At 33.0% G+C, this 19,681-nt stretch overlaps 1 protein-coding gene across 4 annotated transcripts in view; it reads left to right on the top strand.

The window, feature by feature from the left end:
* The window catches only part of FMN1 (formin 1), a 211,646-nt gene that overhangs the window by 140,533 nt on the left and 51,432 nt on the right, over positions 1-19,681 (top strand). For all 4 annotated transcript variants that reach the window (XM_080595284.1, XM_080595283.1, XM_080595282.1 and 1 more), the window contains 4 exons: positions 4,196-4,325; positions 5,940-6,086; positions 9,278-9,337; positions 11,351-11,471. In XM_080595284.1, coding sequence (XP_080451410.1) covers positions 4,196-4,325; positions 5,940-6,086; positions 9,278-9,337; positions 11,351-11,471 — 458 coding nt within the window. The remainder of the gene's footprint in view (positions 1-4,195; positions 4,326-5,939; positions 6,087-9,277; positions 9,338-11,350; positions 11,472-19,681) is intronic.

Below are 19,681 nucleotides of genomic sequence, written 5' to 3'. Positions count from 1 at the left end.
TCTGTGACCATTGTGGGCAGTGACAAATGTTAGGATGAAACAGTTCGTAGGTGTAGCTTCTGCTGTTGTGATAAACTTTAGACCAATCTGGAAATCATAAAAATCTGTGAACACCATGGTAATACTGAATTTTATCTTAGTGTTTGCATTTGATTCCAGATTAGGCTTACCAGTGGTATTTGTCTTCTGCTGTTTTGCCACTTTTCCCTTTGTATTTCCATCCTCTCCTAATCACAGTGTGATTTCCTGCCTTGAAGCATCTACCCATTTTGCATCCTTTTCTCTCTCTTTCTCTTTTTGTCTCTTCTGCTCTCTTTAGCATAAGAAAGAGTAGCAAGGGAAAGGATTGAAACAGTAGAGATAGCATATTATTGTTTGATGTCAGAATATTACATTTCCATACCTTTTTTCCCATTAGACTGTAGACGGTGAAGAGTGGATTTTTTTTTCCTCTTTCTCCTAACACAAAGCAGCTAACTACTCAATGGTGATAGCTACATACAGTTCACTAGGGATAGTTCATCTTGGAAGATGAGGCTATCACGCTCTCTTGAATAAGAGTGGCTTAAGAACACTTAAACTATCTTGTTCATGTATCCTGTATCCATGTTTTTCATTGCCTTGGCATGGTGCATAAGAATACATTATGTAACTAGTTGATGTTTTCCAGAGTTTGAATCTTTGGCAACCTGCAAGTCTGAGTGAAATAAATATAAATGTATTTTGTGTTCTGGAAAACATGAGTCCTGTAGAGCTCTAGAGTTATAAAAGGTTGTCCCTTCTTGTAAATTATATTGGAGAGAGGTTGGTGGAGAAAGGCAGATCTTAAACACAAAGTTGGACTATCATTGTTCCATAATTAAAAGTAAAGAACTGTAAATAAAGCAGTTGTGCTTGGTCATTCAGAGTGAAATACTAGTGTTAAAAGCAAAAGCTACTCTATCAATTATTAATCTTTGTTGTCACTGCAAGTCTTATTTATCCCCTTTTCACTCTGTTAAACTGCATAGGTTAGGAAAGTTAGCTTTTCAAGATGTTGCCTATTAAGTAATTTCTATTGCTCCTTCAAAACGAAGTCCTTTCTGAAAACTCAGTAGATAAAGCTTTAACCTGAATGCAGAACTAGAGATTTGCTGGAACTGCATATGCTTAATAATTCCATAAAACGTTAAAGACAGAAAAGTGCAAAATTGTAGGTATGAGTAAAATAATTTGCCAGAGGGCATAAACCTGATGTATTTTCTTTAATAAGGATCAGAACAAAAGTGCAAATTAAACCTTTTATAAATGGTTGTAAATACCAGTGATAGACATTCATTTATTGACTTGAATTCACTGAAGTCTAATAGAAATCTCTGTCATTTTAAAATGCTTTGGATTCCCAGGCAAATAGAAAATTTTACTTGTATCACTAACTTCACATGTGATTTTGATTTGTTTTGCTGGCATGTTACACATGCTATTGTTGGCACAAACTGTAAATACATCTCAGCAACATGACAATATCCCCCAAATTATTCTTCATGATAATAGTTGCTAAGATGCTAATTAATATTCATTAACACAATAAAGATTTATATGCGTAATTGGCCACAACTTGTGTCTTTGCTAGCAGGATACAGATGCTTAAGCTAGTTTCCAATAAGATCCTTCTAGTTTTAATATCTTTTTGAAGTCCTCGCTACTGTGAAAGAAATACTAATGAAGGAAATGGTAGCAAAATACGTTACTGAAATGTTCTGTTTTGTATGTAGTTTGAATTCAGGAAGTAGTGGACTATTGATAATTGCAGATAAAATAAGGCTTTCTGTACAAGCAATGCCATTTGCTTGTCTTCTACATACAAATAATTTTCACTGACTTCAGTTTAAATCCTACTGGCTTCCTTAGAAGCTTGCAGGATTAGATACACCTTTTTAACAACAACAAAAAAATTTAAATCTAAATTTTATAGTCTTCAAATGTGGATAAATGTGACCCAATAAATAGTTCGCTGTTATAGAATCATCCTTCTTTGACTATCTTTTGAAAGAATGTTGTATTATACTAACAACATGGTAATGTGTCTGATTTTGAAAGTAGTTTCAAGTCCTTTGTTACAAGATTCTGGTAGGATAAAAGAGTTCTCAAGTAAATGTATTTTTTATTTATAGTTTCTGCAGAAGAGGAGTAAAATGGACCTCACACAGATGAGCAGCAAATTCTTTGTGTTTACTTTAGGCCATGAGAAGTGTAGCAATGAGAAACCCATCATAAAGTTATGTCACAGTCATCTCATTGTAACTTTAAGTCAAAATCATACTTTCCTCATTTTAAAATTGCAACGCTGACTGAACTTTTCTCTGAAAAAAGCTTCATCCACCTGAATGTGGTGGTTTATCTTTGATAAACCATAGGTTTATGCCATGACATTCTGTTTGGTAACTGCTAAGATCAATTCTTCTTTGTGACATATTTCAGTTATAAATGTTTGGTCAGGATATTTACGTTGAATACTTTGAATTCCAAAATCTGGAGACATTTTCTTTTTATGCTAAAGCTCTTTTAATTCTCAGCACAATTATGTTGCACTCTGATGACCAGAAATGTGGATAAAAGTTCCCCTTTCAAGGGAAGGCAAGAAAATGTATCATTTGAATTTTTAAATTTAAACTTTTAAAATATATGTATGTATGTCAGAACTTTTGTGAAGCAGTTGGGGTTTTTCTTTCTTTTGTTTCTCTCACACGAAGTGCACACAAAATATCCTCTTTTTTTTCCTGGCAATACCATTCATTCCCAATAGGAAGTATTTTTATTAATACCAGCTTGGCATTTCTTTTTTTTCCCATTGCTTAAATCCTAAAGCCAAGCCTGGCCTCCCCAGTCCTTCTCTCACAATAGATTTTCTCATCAGGCAAGAGAGGAAAAGTCAGAAAAAAAAATGATGGTCCAATTAGAATGTTGTATTTCACACCAGCCACAGGTGGATGTTACCAATTTTTTAGACATGCGCTGTGTATTCAGCAAAGCATTGCATGCATGAAAAATTTATAAAGGTGATTTAAAGATACTGGTATTCGTTATAGTGAGAAAAAAAAAAAAGAAATAGTTTGAAGAAATCAGATGAATTGGTTTAAATAATTAAAATAAATTTAAGAATTCAATCTAATAATGATTCAGAAAATGTCCCAGAGTTCAATCAGGAAAAAAAATCTTTAAAGCATCATATTAAAGGGGATTTAAGAATATCTGTAGACAGGAGATTGGAGGAATTCTACTAAAGTGATATTGGAGCAAAAGACAGTTTGTTTCTAGATTTCAAGAAAGCATGCATAGCACTGGAATCATTGACTCAAAACCCACAAAGCAAATTATGCAAACCCTGTTATTATAAGAAACGTTAAAGTTTCTCATATTATTTAGCCAAACTCTTACATTTTAAATTGAAGAAAAGGGAGTAAATATTTGTGTCTTGGGATGCTTTCATTTTGTAATACCCGAACTGGAGTTGTTGAATATACTTCTATTTGTTTTTATTTACCAAAGAGTTAAAGTAAAAAAGGTGGAATAGCTTCATGAGAAGAGTGAAAGTGTGAGAAAAGATAAAGAACAATTAGAGAGTTGGTAACTTTGCTGAACAGTGACTGAAGAGAGATGTAATCTGCAAATATTTTACAGCTAAATACGCGGCTAGGTGCATTACCATAAAACATGCTGCTATAGAATTGGAAGCGTGGTGCAAATTAGTAAAAGAAAATTGAGGTTGAGCATCAGAAGAAATTTCTTGGCAGACATTCTATATTATGAAATAACTTTGTAGGAATATGTTGAGTTCAGTATTGCTGGGCATGTTTTAAATTGAAGCAAAAACACACAAGTGAAAACACTAAATAGCGTTTCTCTAGCTTTTGCTTTTTTTTTTCCTTAAACCTATGATCTTGGCTTATAATTCCTCTTTATTATTAGACAGTGAATTCATGTTACAAGAATTAATGTCTTACATCTTTCTTGGTATTAATAGGATTTCTTAACACATTGAACACAGAACACTGAGGAGAAAGTATACAACAATTATAAATTCTGTGAGAATTTTGAATCAAAGTAGGAAAGATTGCATTATATATGTATTTCATAACACTACAGCTCTGATCCAGTATGTACCTCACGGATGTGAAATGTAGGGATTCATTTAGTATCTTTTTTTTTTCCACAGATTTTTATATGAGTTATCTCAGATTCCCAACTTCACAGAACGAGCTCAGTGTATTATCTTCCAGTCAGTTTTCTCTGAAGGGATAACATCAGTTCACCGGAAAGTTGATATCATTACTCGTGTTTCCAAGGTAAGTCCTAATGGGAACTAAATAAAAACATAATGTGTTTTAGATTGCTTATGTGGGTTTGTTTGTTTGATTGTTTTTACCAAAAGTTATGAACCTTAAGCATGGTTATTGGCTTTTCAGGGAAATAAAAATATATTGATATTTTTAACTGCATATAAGAACATGAGGAGGAGGTAAGAGGGAAGATGAGTTGTGTGTGATGCTGTATGTTCTGCTTAGGAATTTTTTTTTTTTCTTGAACATCAGATTTTGATTACTTCGCACATTAAGTGGAAAAATAGGTAACGTCGATAAAATAGAAATTAAATATCAAACTAACTTAGTCAATGGCCTTGCAAAGTTACTTTGTTAGTATACCACTATGCAAACTTGACTTGCTTTTAGTCTGTGTCAAATCAGAGATCATTTGCTTTGTCCACTATGAAACTACTGGTAATACAATGTAAACATACTTATACAGTGAACTGTATAGTAGCTGCCTATGACATACATTAACTTATTGATTTCCCATGGTATCCATACATTTTTGTTACCATGATAGAGCAGATTTCTAGTACCCGACAAAGCTTTACCTAAGGTTTCTTTACAATGAATAACTGAAGAGAAGATTTTGAAATTATAACAAAATTTGAAAAGTAAAAATGAAATAAGAAATAAAAGAGAAATGAAATAGTGTCCTGAAGGTATGACAGCCTGGCCAGGACAGCATTTAATTTATTTATTTTATTTATTTATTTATTTTTGCTATGTGGTGTCTTTCGAACAGCTTTGCTGCCACAAACTACCCACACTCTATTCCTTTGGATATTCTTTGCATATTCTAACTAAAATAATTACTTAGTATTCCCTTTCCAAAGGAGACATAAAGAAGACACAAAGAAGTTGTATGAGATAGGGGAAGAGTCATTACCCTTAGTTTACTTAAGAGGACCTCATATGACAATTGATTTTTTCAATGTGTAATATAAAGCTACATAGTTAAGAATTAGGCTCATGGCCTCAGAAGCTTGATTGATAACATAAGTGTCTTTATATAGAAATTAAAATAATTTATTAATTCTCTACTTTGTTGCTAGATTTCTTTTTTCTTTTGAGGCATAATTATTTTGTCCTTAACCCTGGTATATCTGCACTAAGTATAGATCCTGAAATGTGAATTTTCAGAGCACCAGGGCCAATGAGAAGCAGACTGAATAATGACTTTCTGAGTGTAACCCAGTGGCAGCAAAAATAACACATCTCCATTTGACTGTGCATTATGTAAACTCATGAAAAAACACTTTGTCTGTGAGATTTTTAAAGGCTACTGAGGATATTTAGTAATATCCTGCTGTAAAATTTCTTCCATTAATCTTTCTGTCATCTACATAGTATATAATGCTATATAATTTACCTCATGTGGATTAAGTTAAAGATAGTATCTTAGGCAGCTATAGTCTAATAAATTCTTCTTTTAAATGTTTGATTCCTGTACCAGTTTTAGCTTCCTTTCCGTGTAGAGGCACATGAGAAACAAAACCTCCTTTAGCAAAAATAAAATCTAAAAAACTTTGTTGTACGAGCAATTAGAATTTTTGTGTCAATGTATGTTTCAGACTAGTATCCATTTTCCAGGCTTTGCTGAACATGACAAGTGTAAAGGAAATTTTAGGTTTGATTCTGGCTTTTGGAAATTACATGAATGGTGGGAATAGGACTCGAGGTCAAGCTGATGGATTTGGTTTGGAAATACTTCCCAAACTAAAGGATGTCAAAAGCAGAGTAAGTACTCTATTTAATTAAAGATTTATTTTCTCAAGTGATATCTTTCTGTTTCATCATTTGTCCAAACTTAATCTTTTCTCATTTCTTAGCTTGAAAGAGCAAGGCACTTTGTACCATTTTCTTCTTTTTTCTCCACGCTTTTTACCTCTTTCTTCTACTTACATGCTTGTCTTCATAATCTCCTATTTCTCCTATTCACTACCACTAAAATAATTTTCTCTTGTGAGAACTTCGGTGTGTCTGTTTTACTAGTTTTACTAAATTACAGTAGGTAGAGAGACATGAGAGATCACAGACCACTGAAGTCTTCTCCAGCAAATATCCCCATACTTTTTTCTTCTTTTAACTGTAGCTGTATGTGAGTAAAAAGGCTTTAAACATCATGTTAAAAAAAAAAAAAAAGCAGCACAGAATGTACACTTAAGAATTAGACATAAAGGATTTAAATATATATATTACAGGATTTTAATCCTCTTCAAAACGGTGTGTCAGATCCAGCAAGATACTGTCAGTCTTTTTTTTGAATTGGCGGTTAAGCAGATAAAGGGCATGAATTCTGAATGGCATAAACAAGCAAATGCTCATAGATGGCAGTAAATTATTTTTGTCAAAAATTGAGAACCAGTAGCCCATTTTTGATTAGTCATGCTAGGAACAAAAGAAGGCTCAGACACACTGTGCATGCCTTTTGAGATGAGGTTACCTTGATCCTTATTTCAGCAGGGTAGAGGATGAGGTGCTAGATAATGCAGACAATGGAAACACCACTCAAAAATCCTCCTCTGCCAAAGCATACCTAGGCGCCATATGGATATCGGAACTAGCAAAGGGTAGGAGGTATTTTCTACTGATGTTGGTAAAGATTTGGAGGTAGAGAAAAACTGTTCTCTCACACGCTTCCTCTTTTCCTAATTGAAGTGCTATTCTAAATTGTAAGGAAAATACAGTTGGTTTTTTTTTTTGTTTTTTTTTTTGTTTGTTTGTTTTTTTTTTCCCAGTTATGGTGTATGTAAATAGGAATGTTCTCAGTTTGGGAGACAAGCAATGTCAGATAAACAGTATGTCTAGGGAGCTTTTTATTTTATTTGTGAATGCGACCACTAACAAACAGTAAAACCAAGATTTAATATTTTTTTTCTGTGAGCCACTGAATTTATGAAAGTTTTTCCAAAGGATTTGTGTCTTTTGTCTTCTAACTCTTACTTTCCTCTTCACTGCAATAGTTCAGCTGTCCCATAAGACCACTTTTTTCCAGTTCTGCTCCATGGACAAGACACAATACAGGCTGCAGCTAAACTAGATCTAGGCCCAGCTTCCCAGTACTCAGGTGTTCATTGGTCAGCTAGCTGCCATGAGGAAAAATGTAAAACAACTGAGCTCTGCCTGGCTTTTCTCAGTTGAAGTACTAATTTTATCTCTTTCTATCTAACCATTAACTTGTAAGAATTTAATCTTCTCTGGGACTTTCCAATTTGGCTGGATTTAGTCAACACTGCAAAATTATGAGTTATGAAAAGGAATGACAGATGTACAGTATAATTGCATAAGACTTGTTCTTTAGCAAAACAAGCTAAAAAATTACAGTACTTCCAGTTTCCTGGTAGCCAAAATAAATATATTATTAGTTTATATTGCTGTAAGAAGTAGGAAAAACTAGTCTCCAAAATGCATTAAAAAAATCAAAGGGGCCAGCTGCTATAGGCAGATATGGAAACTTAGAGATAACTGGAGAGTGTTTTTGTGAGGAAGAAGAATGGAGGGTCTTGCATATTTGAATACTAAGGTGTCCTGTGTCCTGTTGTTCCCTTTCTGGAAATTGACAGCAAACAATATGACTTCTAGGTAAGCTAAATTCCAGGAGCTAAGGTAAAGTGTCAGCGCTGAATGTCTTTTATTTCATGTAAAGGTTATTTGTTGTCACAGGGATGAGCCTAGAAAGCTACTTGATACAAAAAATAAATAAAATAAAAATCTAGCTCACCACTTCAAAATCCCTGTGTTTTTTTCATATGGAAATACCATTTAAACAAAAGTCGTAGGTTTGATAGCTTAATATATAGAAAACAAAATGGGCATATTTAACTTTGGAAAAACAATCAAATATTCATTCAGTTCTTTTTTGTCACACAACCTGCCAGCAATTCTGAAATGGTTATGTAAGCAGAGTGGTTTTGACTACATGATAGCAATGACTTGCTTAGTTAAGAATTTTGCTGGTGTTTGATATTAATAAAATATTACGTGCTGCAGGCTGTAATACAGGTGAGGCAGCTGTGTACAGGAAGTCAGACATTCACATACATTTATACTAATACTTGTCAATATAGGGTATAAAACCCCATTAAAAACAAAACAAAACAAAACAAAAACAAAAACAAAAAAACAGGTAAGACATCCCAGATATAATTCCCTATATTCTAATTCTTTTCTGTTGTTCAACAGTACCCTGTAATGTGTAAGTCAAAGTTTTCTCCTTTTCCTTTAGTTCATGTCCTATGCTGAACCTATGACATACAGTAAAATAAAATGTTCTATACATTTGTTGTATACAGGACCAATGGAAAAGATGTTTCCACAAAGACAGCATTAAAATTCATGTTTTTAAACAAAAAGGAGATGAAATATACTTGTTAGGTACATGCTGTCCAGTTTTATATTTGGTGTAAAATATGAAAATTACCTTTGCCCCTTCCAGATCTTTATTGTTCATGACTTCAGACTGGTCAAATCAAGAATTTCAGCTGACTTTAATATATAATACATTTAACTATATTTTTTTAGTTAATATTGTATTCAAGAATAATATATTATATAATATATATAATATATATAATATTATTCTAATAATATTGTTAATGATATGGCTAATATAATACAAGAATGCCTTGTATTATGAAAAAATGTACAGTGGCAGCTTCTCCCACTGGATGTTTTCTGTACCTGCTATTTAGAATGTCTAAGTCCAGTGGTAGCATAATCAAACCTGTGATTGTTATATCATTTTTTTTGTCAGCAATGTTAGGAATAATGATACTGTGAATTCTATTTCTCACAGCAATAAAACTAAATAATATATTTTGAAATACAGTAATTTTTTACTTACTTGAAAACAGTGTTAGTCATACAACATTTAACGTTTGTATGTATCCATAATCCATTTTTAATGATATATTACTGTTTTTCCCTAGGATAATCGTATTAATCTTGTGGATTATGTTGTCATATATTACCTGCGCCATTGCGATAAGGTAAAAGATTTATTTGCTGTACACCTCTCTAAAAGTGACTTCTTTAAGAATTTGTAAAAGGGTTTGCATTTGCCTTTTTTTTTTTTTTTCATTTGACCGCAGTAGTTGTGGACCTCAATAGGTCTGAAGTTTGCTGAAGGCTCTTTGATAGTGCTTTGGAAAATGTTACATTAACTCTGGAACTAAACACTGCAGACAGCTGTCTGTGACTCTTGCAGGCCTGACAGGTTATCCCTCCAGTCGCTTCTTCTTATAACCTGGTTACTGTAACATTGCAAATTTTATTTTGATGTGATAATAATGCAAGACAGAAGCAATGTTTGTCTCTCATGATAGAATACAATGACAGGTTGATATTTTAGAATAGGTGACTCAATTGATGGAGGTAAAGTTAGATAAGGAATGTGGGAAGAGGCATGGCTGCTGATTTGAGTTACTTGTGTTTATGGGGCTTTTTGATGTGTCCAAAGTTTTGGAGTGGAAAATTTAAACTGTTTTCTTCAAATAAAAATGTCACTATTGATTGATTTTAAGTATGTAATTTCTTATTTTTGAAATTAAGATGATGTCTCCATTTGATATTTGAATTCTGGTCAGTTCATTGACCAGAATGATTTTTCATGGCCTTATCTCTGGTTGAATATAAATGTTATTTCTTTTTATTTTTTATTTTTAGTGTTTAAAGGTTTTTTTGGTTCGTTGTTGTTGTTTTTTCTTTTTCTTTTTTTTTTTTAATTCTTACATATGCATGTTGAATTGAAGAGTTAGTTGTCATAGAAATTTTTTCAAGGAGTAAGACTAAAGTAACTGAAGACATCACTCACTAACACTGGAGGGTTTGCATGTCAGGACATTGTGGAACAGCTCCTGAGGCTGATCTATAGAGAAGACAGAAAACTAGCAGATATGAAGATCTGTACAAATAGGATTGTTGATTTTGTTTGTTTATTTGTTTGTTTTTTCCTGAAGCAGGAAAATAAAATTTTTTTACCCGAAGTGCCTGTCTTGTAAAAAAAAAAATCGCATTACAAAAGCAATTTTGTCTAGTCTGTAATTTTATTTATTTATTTGTTATTCCTGCAAAGTTTCTGCTGTACAGTAGTTTTACTTCAGGGAATTCTGTAAGAACAAAACAGTTTATCTTCTCTTCAGAGGAAGTGGAGACAATTTAAATTTTATCCATTGTACTGTTTTCTTTCCCTGAGTGCTCATATCTTTCTAATAATGAAATTATTTGTTCACTGTTTACAAAATAGTTAGTTCTCCAGCCCATGAGCTCTCCTTTATTTCAGACTGAAATCTGTGCGCAGATAGTATTTTAAACTCACTAGTACATAGTTAGGCAGAGTAATGTCATTGTAATACCGTTTATACACTGTACTTGTTAAATTTCCCCTGCTTAGAATCTCCTAAAGCTGGTGGGTTTTTTTTAGTTCTAAAGTTTTTTTATTGTGCTAAAAATAAGATATATGCTTTGGAGTTCCATACAGATATTAAACTTATTTAGTGAACTGCAGAGACCTTCAACTATATATTTTTCTCTGTATAAAATACTCCAGGCAATATATAAATATTGTTTTCAATTTATCCATATGAAGTGTGTATATATGTATTGGATTGGGAAAGGGTGAAACCACAAACTTTTGGCATAAGGTCACTTGCTCCGTTAAAATAGGCATTCATGTTACCTGGTTTTAGGAAACTTCTAATCCGTTATCTAAACTTCTGTTGATATAAAATGACCTAAAATGTTGTGAGCTTATTGTTGCTTCATAGTTCAAATTGAGCACAGTTTGCATTACAACGTCTAAAAGGAAGTTTCAACACTCAGACTGGTCAGGATTTCATCTTAAATGATACATATATGCTGTTTTAGCAAGAAATATTTAAAACGTTATTTTTGTGTGTTTTTAATAGTGTTTTATAGATGCCATTTCAAAAAAATAATTTATTTCACTGTAAATGCATTTAATTTTCATAGTGGCCTATTTGTTTGTTTGTTTGTTTTTTTAGGAAGCAGGAACAGACAAGAGTATTTTTCCTTTACCAGAACCACAGGATTTTTTCCAGGCCTCCCAAGTTAAGTTTGAAGACCTAATAAAAGACTTAAGGAAACTGAAGAGAGACCTAGAAGGTAACTGGGAACTTTCAAATTTGTTCAGCTAACAACTAAGTGCCATTTAAAATGTGACCTTTATGAGGTTTGCTTATTGCTAATTAGGTTTATAGTGTTGATTCATTTGAAGTTTTTACACTGTGGCACAAACTACCCCCATAAAATAGAAAAAAATATTTCAAACTCATGACTTAATAAAAATGAAAGTAAAGGTACTGAAAAATAATTTTCTATAATTCCCTTTTGCAATTGAAAGACCCCTAAAGAAATGTGTGAATTTTTCTCTGGCTTCTTCATAACTCTGTGTTTGACTGTAGATAACCTGCTAGTTCCATAACATAAATACTTTCTTCAGTACTCATGTAACAACAGTTTAACAGCTTCAAGAAATAGTTGAATGCTATTAATGTAGAAATAAAACACAGCTTGCCAAGGCACAGCAAAGGGAAATGGAAAGCTCCAGTTCAAAATATTTTCACCCTGGGACATAAAATAAACATTTAAAAATGTTTATTACAAAGAGGGGCTCAGAAACCCAACTCATCTATCAATCAAGGTATTGAGTGGATATGAAGTAGGAAGAGTTGCTCTCTAAGTGTTACAAGCAGTTTCATTTTTATTTTGTGCTTCATATGACTCTTAAAAATAAATCGTGTGAATGATGACTGAATATTTCAAGCCTGTCATTTTTGCTAAGGCAAAGTTGCTATTTTTACTGAAGCAATTACATGTAGAAAATAGAATTTTGGGACAGAATCTGCATAAAAACTCATAAAAATCTCCATTTACGTTTAGATAACACATCTGCATCAAAATGTGAGAGTATTTTTTGAATCAGAGTTGAACAGGCTGATTTTTCAATGTAAAGCAATGAAAACTGTTAGAAATAATTTATTGTTACAGTTAGAAATGGCTGAATTAGGTCACTAGTATCTTTAGGATAGTTTCAAAGGTTAACAGTGGTAGGAAGGTATCAGTTATTGTTTGTTCGACCCGGGCAGAAGTGAGTGCTCTATCTCCTCTCATCGCTTGGCCCTGTAAAACCCTTGGCCTGCCCTCTTTTGGGCTAGTTTGTGCAGAAACATGATCTGTGTTTGATCTTGTACTTTTTCAGCATGTAGTCCTGCTGTAACGCATCTTAGTCTTGTAGGATCTGCATTGAGGCTGTGACATTCACATCATATTTGTTCTATATTGCAAAGAGAGAGACAGAAAGTAGGAAAAGCACTTCAACTAACTTATAAAATTAAAACTGCAGCTTTCTTGTAATCACTGATTTCTCTTTCAACGTGTTTTCTTAGATATTCAGAGAAAATTTTTTATGTTGAGGTTGTTTTCACCATTTTTCTTTGTAAAGATGTATTTGAAACCCATCCAAAGCAATTAACATATAAAGTTAATGACAGCAAGGATTTGAAACAAAAAAGGTTGTGGAAATGTTTTCAGATGTTGGTATTTTATCACTCAGAAATATGCAGCAGGATTCTAACAAGCATTCCTGTGAACAATTTCTCCTACATTTAAACAAAGAAGCAATCACTCATATAAAAATGTTGTATCTCTTTCAAACATTCCCTTTCAATTTTTTTTCTCTTCAGATAATGCTGTAGTTTATTTTTAAATCGAAATTTTAATTGAAGAGGTTATAATTTTAACACGTTCAACAAAGATTTGATGAGTCTCTGTAGTTTATTGTAGCCATTAAAAAGTTGTGGCTGCTGGCAGAATACCAGTGAAAGTCTAAAGCTGAAACAGATGTGAGTAGCAGAAACCAAGTCCAGAGAAGCGTCGGGCCCAGCTATCCAGACAGGCGCGGCCCTTCAGATGTAAATAATTTGAACAATATTAACTGGAGCTGCCTGTGTTATAGGGTACATTGGATTTATTTCACACTTTGGTTGGCTAAGGTAGTCTTAAACAGATTGCCGTGAAAGTGGGATGAGACAAAGGTAATAAATGAAAGAGAGGTTTTCTTATGTGCCGTTTGGGAACAAACGAATGTGTCTATTAGTGACTTAGCTTTTTTTCTGAGATTTGTACAAGGTGAGTAAAAGCAGGATAAGCATCACCTATTGTGTCTGAAGTGGCAATTTTGATAGAAACTCTTCATAATAGTCATCATTTAGTATTTAAAAATATTTTTCCTAGTTTGTCAGGGCATTCATTCACCTTTTAATAATGGATATTAACATGGGAAAGACTGAGGATTCATGAGAGAGGCACATGTCTTAAAGGTCTGAACTTTGGGCTTGAAATACCTAGACTCTGTGGAACCAAGAGTTCAGATCTAGATGGAGCACAAACCCTTTCATCCATTTCAGATAAACAGATTGAGTTCCATACGATTTACTATTTTGAAGTCCTTCAGATTAGACTTTAAAGGGACAGTGTCAACTAAAGTTTGGCTCAAAAATTTGAACGTCTCTTTTTTGAGAACCTTAGTCCAGCAGGTTTTTAACACACATTCCAGAACAAACTTCGCAGTCATGAGCATTTTTAGGTTAAAAAGCATGATTTAAAAAATGCACATTTAATATATGTTTTTAAGTGGAAAGAAGTGTAAAAGCATTTGATTTTAAATAGTGAGATGGCAATTATAGAATGAAATCCGGTTCTGCTTTAAAGTCATAGAAGAAAAATGTTTTCTGTAAGCTTAGAATTTCACTTCAGGTCTGTATAGTCATTGCATTTCCAGGATTTCCAAGTATTGCATAGAATGGTATAAGCAGGTACACGTATACATTTGACAGGTATTAGCTTTTCAGTTCATCTTTATGTTTATGAAAACAAAGCTTTTGTTTTGCATCAGTATTTTAAGATCATAATATATATTATTCCTTGTCTAGAGCAACAATTACCACTTTTTCCTTTCTGTATGACCAAGTATTTCCTTTCTGGTCTGGACAGTGCCACTTGATTGGTATTATTCTGGAAGAAGCATGGAATATTTGAAATATTTAGTCATATGAAGATTTTTAGAAAGCAAACCTCTTCACCAGAGTATAATAGACTTGTATATGTTTTACCATGAACCCTTTATTCATCTACCTCCAAAGCTGAACAACCTTAATTATTCAAAATTAATTGCATTGAAGATTGTTTCCATCTGTCATACTCATTGCTTTTCCATGCAATACAGTTTGAAAAAATTTAAAATGCTACACCATGCACACTTGAAAGCAATATTAGATTCCTTACATCATTTACCATAATGTTCATTGTAACTTTTTAGTATTCTTGACTCTAACAGCTGAAAGAGCGAAGGTATCTACCGAATTGTTAAAAATGGAAACCAAGGTAGTTCCATGCTGAATACTCCATCCTTATTGCTCATAATAAATTAAATTTCCTATGACATTTTGACATTCTGATCTCATTGAAAATCCACGTTTTTTTTAAACTTTAGCTTTTTGTGAACTTTAGCTTTTACTTTCTTTCATGGCTGCCAGTACAGATTCTATCTGCCATTTTCACACAAACATTTTTTCAATGCTGTATATTTTTTAATTTGTTACTAACTTAAGAGAGTATATGAATATATATTTAGATATTTATAAATACGCACATATATGACCAAAAAGAAATAACTTCATCTAAAATAGATACAAGACTTCATGGATCAGCTATCTTTTAATAATCAGTTGGATTTCAGTACTCCAGGAAACATGGTTTGGAGCTGGGGGCCTCTTAACCTCGTTGTTCACAGATCTGTATCTTCCAAAAGTATGTTATCTCCAACTTTCCTGCTTTTAAGTAATGCACCTACATAAAAACTTTAGCTTATGACAACCACACCTTTTAAAATTGCATAATCTTTTTAGAAAAATTAAAAGGTAAGATAATAAACTATGCATGAAAAATGGAAAAAATACAATGTTACATTGGCCATTTTCATGTTGTTTTTCATATAGAAGCATTACAAATATCTTGTAAAGAAATGTAATTTGGAAATACCTCTGAAGGTCATCTGATCCAAAACCTTAGAGCAGGACTCACTTCACTTTTAGATCCAGTTCCATAGGGCCTATTGAGCCCTAGACTCAGTTCTGAGTCTAAGGATTGAGATTCCAACCCCTCTCTGGGCACCTCTTCCAGTGTTGAGTAAATGTCATGATTTTTTTTTCCTTATCCCTTGTCAGAATTTCCTACGTTGCAACTTGTGACTCTTTGTCCTTTTTCTTTAGTTGTACATGAAGAGTCTGTCTCTGTCTTCTCTATATTCATTAGATATCTGAACATACCAGGCTTCCTCTGCTTCTTCTTCAATTACTTAATTTTATTTTCATTCTCAGATGGCATGACAATATACATGTTGTTTATCTTAATGTCATATAGTACCTGGAGTATCTAAATAAAGAGGCAAACAAGCACAATATGGCCTTCCTTAGCCAAGTAATTTCTAAATTCTACGCAAGGTGTTGCACAGGATCCTCAGTACAAAATTCATTTTTTAACTGCACTGATCATGTTCCATATCAGAACTCATAGCTTTGTCCTTACTTTCCTCTATTAAGTTTCACTATTCTGGTTCCTATAGCATCCCTTTCTTACTGTTTACTTCTTCAGACAGAGAAGGAAGAACCAGAAAGGGATTGCTATGCTTTTTTCTTCCAGATATGTTGGTGATGAAGAAATCTTCATTAATGTATTTAAAGTGCTCAGTACTCAGTATTTAGCACATCTTCTTTGAAAGATTGTTTTAGAATTTCACTTTTTTAGAAAATGGTCAAATTAAAATCAGTCTTCAGCAAAATAATCACACACATTCTATAGACTAGTCCCATTCTGTGTTTCAGGTTGCTATCCCTCTTTGCTGTGGCAATAAATCAGCCCTTAAAGATGTTTACAATTTTTCTTAGTGTGAGAATTAGTTCCTTTTTCAACTTTTCTTGTATTTCATGTAATAGCTGAATAATAATACATAATTTCAAAACATACTTGTCTTTTGACTAGAGACCAATTCTCTGTCTCCACAGCCTCTGTGGCCTTATTGCAGAGAAACATCCATTTCACTGGATATGATTAGCATAGGGTTGCCATACCAATAACAACATCATAGCTAATTAACCCTGTCTCTTAGCAGGGCTTAGACAAGAGATAATATTACACAGTTGCATCTGCATTATCCTCATTCAGTACCTTCCTCAGGAAGCTCTGTATGACATTGTACTGTAAAGTGGAAATGTGTTACGAAATTAAGACAGTAATGGAACAGAATTTAGAAATGAGAAATAGGTGGAAATTGAAACGTCACTTGCATCCACTGTTGCTATACAGAGAGCAAAAAAGGAAGCTGCAAAAATAAAAAATAATTAGTCCATGCTCATTTAAGACTAAAGCACTCTGATTGTCCTGATTGAAAATCCTGAAAACATTTGTTCTTATTAAGAATTATGGTGGAATATATTTACTAATAGGAAAAAATAAAAGTTTAATTGATATTATTTACAAAGAGTTGAAATGAAATATACGTGTGTATTACCATTGGAATCCTCAAAATAAGTTGCAAGTTTTTGCATTATGTCTATTAATGAATAATAAACCAATTTTGATCTAGAAAGTAATAGATGTTTTCAGTTAATGAATTGAGAATTTTTCAGCTTTTGTTGGATTTTTATATAAGCAGAAATGGAGAAATTAATTGAATGGAGAAATTAATTAATTGAATGTGTTACTGTTTGTTCAGATGGAATTATACAATTAGTTCATACATAATACTATAGGCCTGAGAAAAAAATATTTTATAGAATAGAGGTTTAGTATAATAATAATAAAATAATTATCAATAGGACAGTGATTACAAAGTTGAGAGATTTTGTCTATTGTTTGATTAGTTTTATTGACAAAGGTTACTGAATCACATCATGAAAATTACAATATCAGCTTGCATGTTAACATTCTAAATAGTTTGTTGAACCAGCAGATATTTTGCAGTAAAAGGTGATTGTTTATTTGTTACAGGTCAACATTCAAAAAAGTATCAAAGGCCCTTTTCAAAAATATGTTCAGCAGATTGAAGCCTTGGTCTAATTAAATGGAATGTTTTAAGTCACTCTAACAGTGTGATTTAGACATCTCAGTCACACACATTTTCTGGAAAAATTTTCCCGCAATCAGCAGAGAAGTTGAATGATATTTTCCAGGAACCAGTAACTTTACAGATTTTTCTTAAATATTAATTATACTTTCTAATTTTAAAATTAAACTTAAAATTTTGAAAGCGTAGGCAAATAGGAATTTGAACTGGGTGGTGGAGCATAAGGAACCAAATAGGTGCCTGTGATGTGCAATGCTCTTTAGATGTCAACATAAATGGAGCATGTTGTTATGTACCTGATGAGTATCACTATATTTTTGCACTGTCCAAGATTTACATGATATATTCAGAGGCAGTACAAAATGATGTAGGGAAAAGAGAAAAGGACAGTTTTATGCAGGGACAATTATTTTGTTTTCAATTATTAGTTGGTAATAATTGGTAAAATGAGTCTTCTCTTCTTAGATTTTTCCGACCTCTTTTTGAATAGTCTCATGCCTCTGCAGGCTGAGATACATTTCAGTTTGTTTTGATTTGGCAAAGATACAATACAGGCATTAAAAAACACATTTTGTATATGTGCACTGGATTCTATTGTACAATAAAACTAACATTTTGACAGTGTTCCACTGGTAATGTTCATATGCGAATAGATTAACTAGAAATCTTACTAAGTGGAGCATTTCTTAAAATTCCATTAGATTTTCTAGTTTATGATAATCATAGAATAGTATGTGAGGGTTTTAATAAGATTCGGAAGTATAGTAGAGGGGCAAAGAAATTATGTTTTAGAAGATTTTGTTGCATAAAAGCAGATGTCTGCACATGTGCATAAAGGCTAGGGAGAAAGCTTTCTGTCTGTTAATCAATGGCATGCTGTTAATTTTTTCATTTTTCTTTTTTTCCCCTTGGCTAAAGAGTCCTAGGAAATTTCTTATTTAAAATTATTCTGCAAATGTTAAGATTCTCAAACAAATTGTGGAGATACCAAAGTTAAGATTTTCTATGCACCTTTCTTTTCTGTGTGCTGTTTTATATACGTATGTGTGTTAAGCGTTGGTTGCGTAACAGTGTAGTATACATCTGGAAGCAGGTAGTGTACATCTGGGAGTAGGAATGTTGTCCCTATCAATGTATGATGGATAATGAATGATGCAGTCTGGAGAGCTGGAAGGAGCAATGACTTCATATTAATGGATCTCATCAGCTTTTCCTGTCTGAGAGTAGGCAGTAAAAGAGAGGGCAGATCTCTGCTAGATTTGAGGCAGTGGGTATGCATCTGCTACCAGTGATCAAAAATTGAAAGTACATTAATTTAGACAGTGGGATAGAAATTAGTAATAGTTATGGTAATTAGCAGCTAAAGAAGTATGAATTTACATAGTGATTTTAAAATCAACCAAGCAGCATACTCTAACTAAGCCATACGCTTGATAGAAGAATTAATTAGGTGGAACTTTATGATCTGTTTTGCACAGAAAATCAGATATCCAGCAGTACAGAGAGAAAGAGGAGATCACTTCTGGTTCTGCAGTTTCAGCTTATGAACATACTGTTTCAGTCATTGCCTGGCAATTCTCTTCTATCTGTCCAACACTCCAAGTAGTAATGTGTTTGTGTGTTTGGAAGGTCCTTTTTTCTCTCACTGGAAAAAGTTTAGCTCATCTGATTAAAAATATTATTGCTTCTTAAAAATCTCATCTTGCTCTAAATTAGCCAGACAAGATGCTTCCATTTCAGATATTCACTTTCTGTACTGTGCAGACAGAAGTGAAATGTTCCGATTTCTCAGCGGGTTCTGCTCGCGCACATTTCTACACTCCTGACAAATCTTAATGATGTGCGGAGGTCTGTATGTTTGGATCTTGACATTAAACCAAAACTTTCTACTAATAGTGTGTGCTGGAATCACTTAAAGAATCTTACAGAGACTTGACTGGAAAATTGTGAGGGTTTAGTCATTATATTCATTTGCGTGTGCTGTTCCGTCTGATGCAGTATGCTTTTCTGCTGAAGGGTGCGCTAAATGTAAACTACCATTTCAGAGAGAATACATTAACCAGAGTCTTAGACATGTTGCTATGGTGTGAAAAATATTTAGTTTTACTAGCAATCTTTGTTCATTTTGTTAAATGTATTTTTAGGAAACAATCTTAACAGGACGGATTTAAAATGATATATATAAAATGTT

This window comes from Anser brachyrhynchus (assembly GCF_964034855.1).
Source record: "Anser brachyrhynchus genome assembly, chromosome: 5".
In the NCBI taxonomy this organism is placed as follows: Eukaryota; Metazoa; Chordata; class Aves; order Anseriformes; family Anatidae; genus Anser; species Anser brachyrhynchus.
The sequence above is the reverse complement of the archived record's forward strand: the minus strand, read 5'-3'. Positions and strand labels throughout refer to the sequence as shown.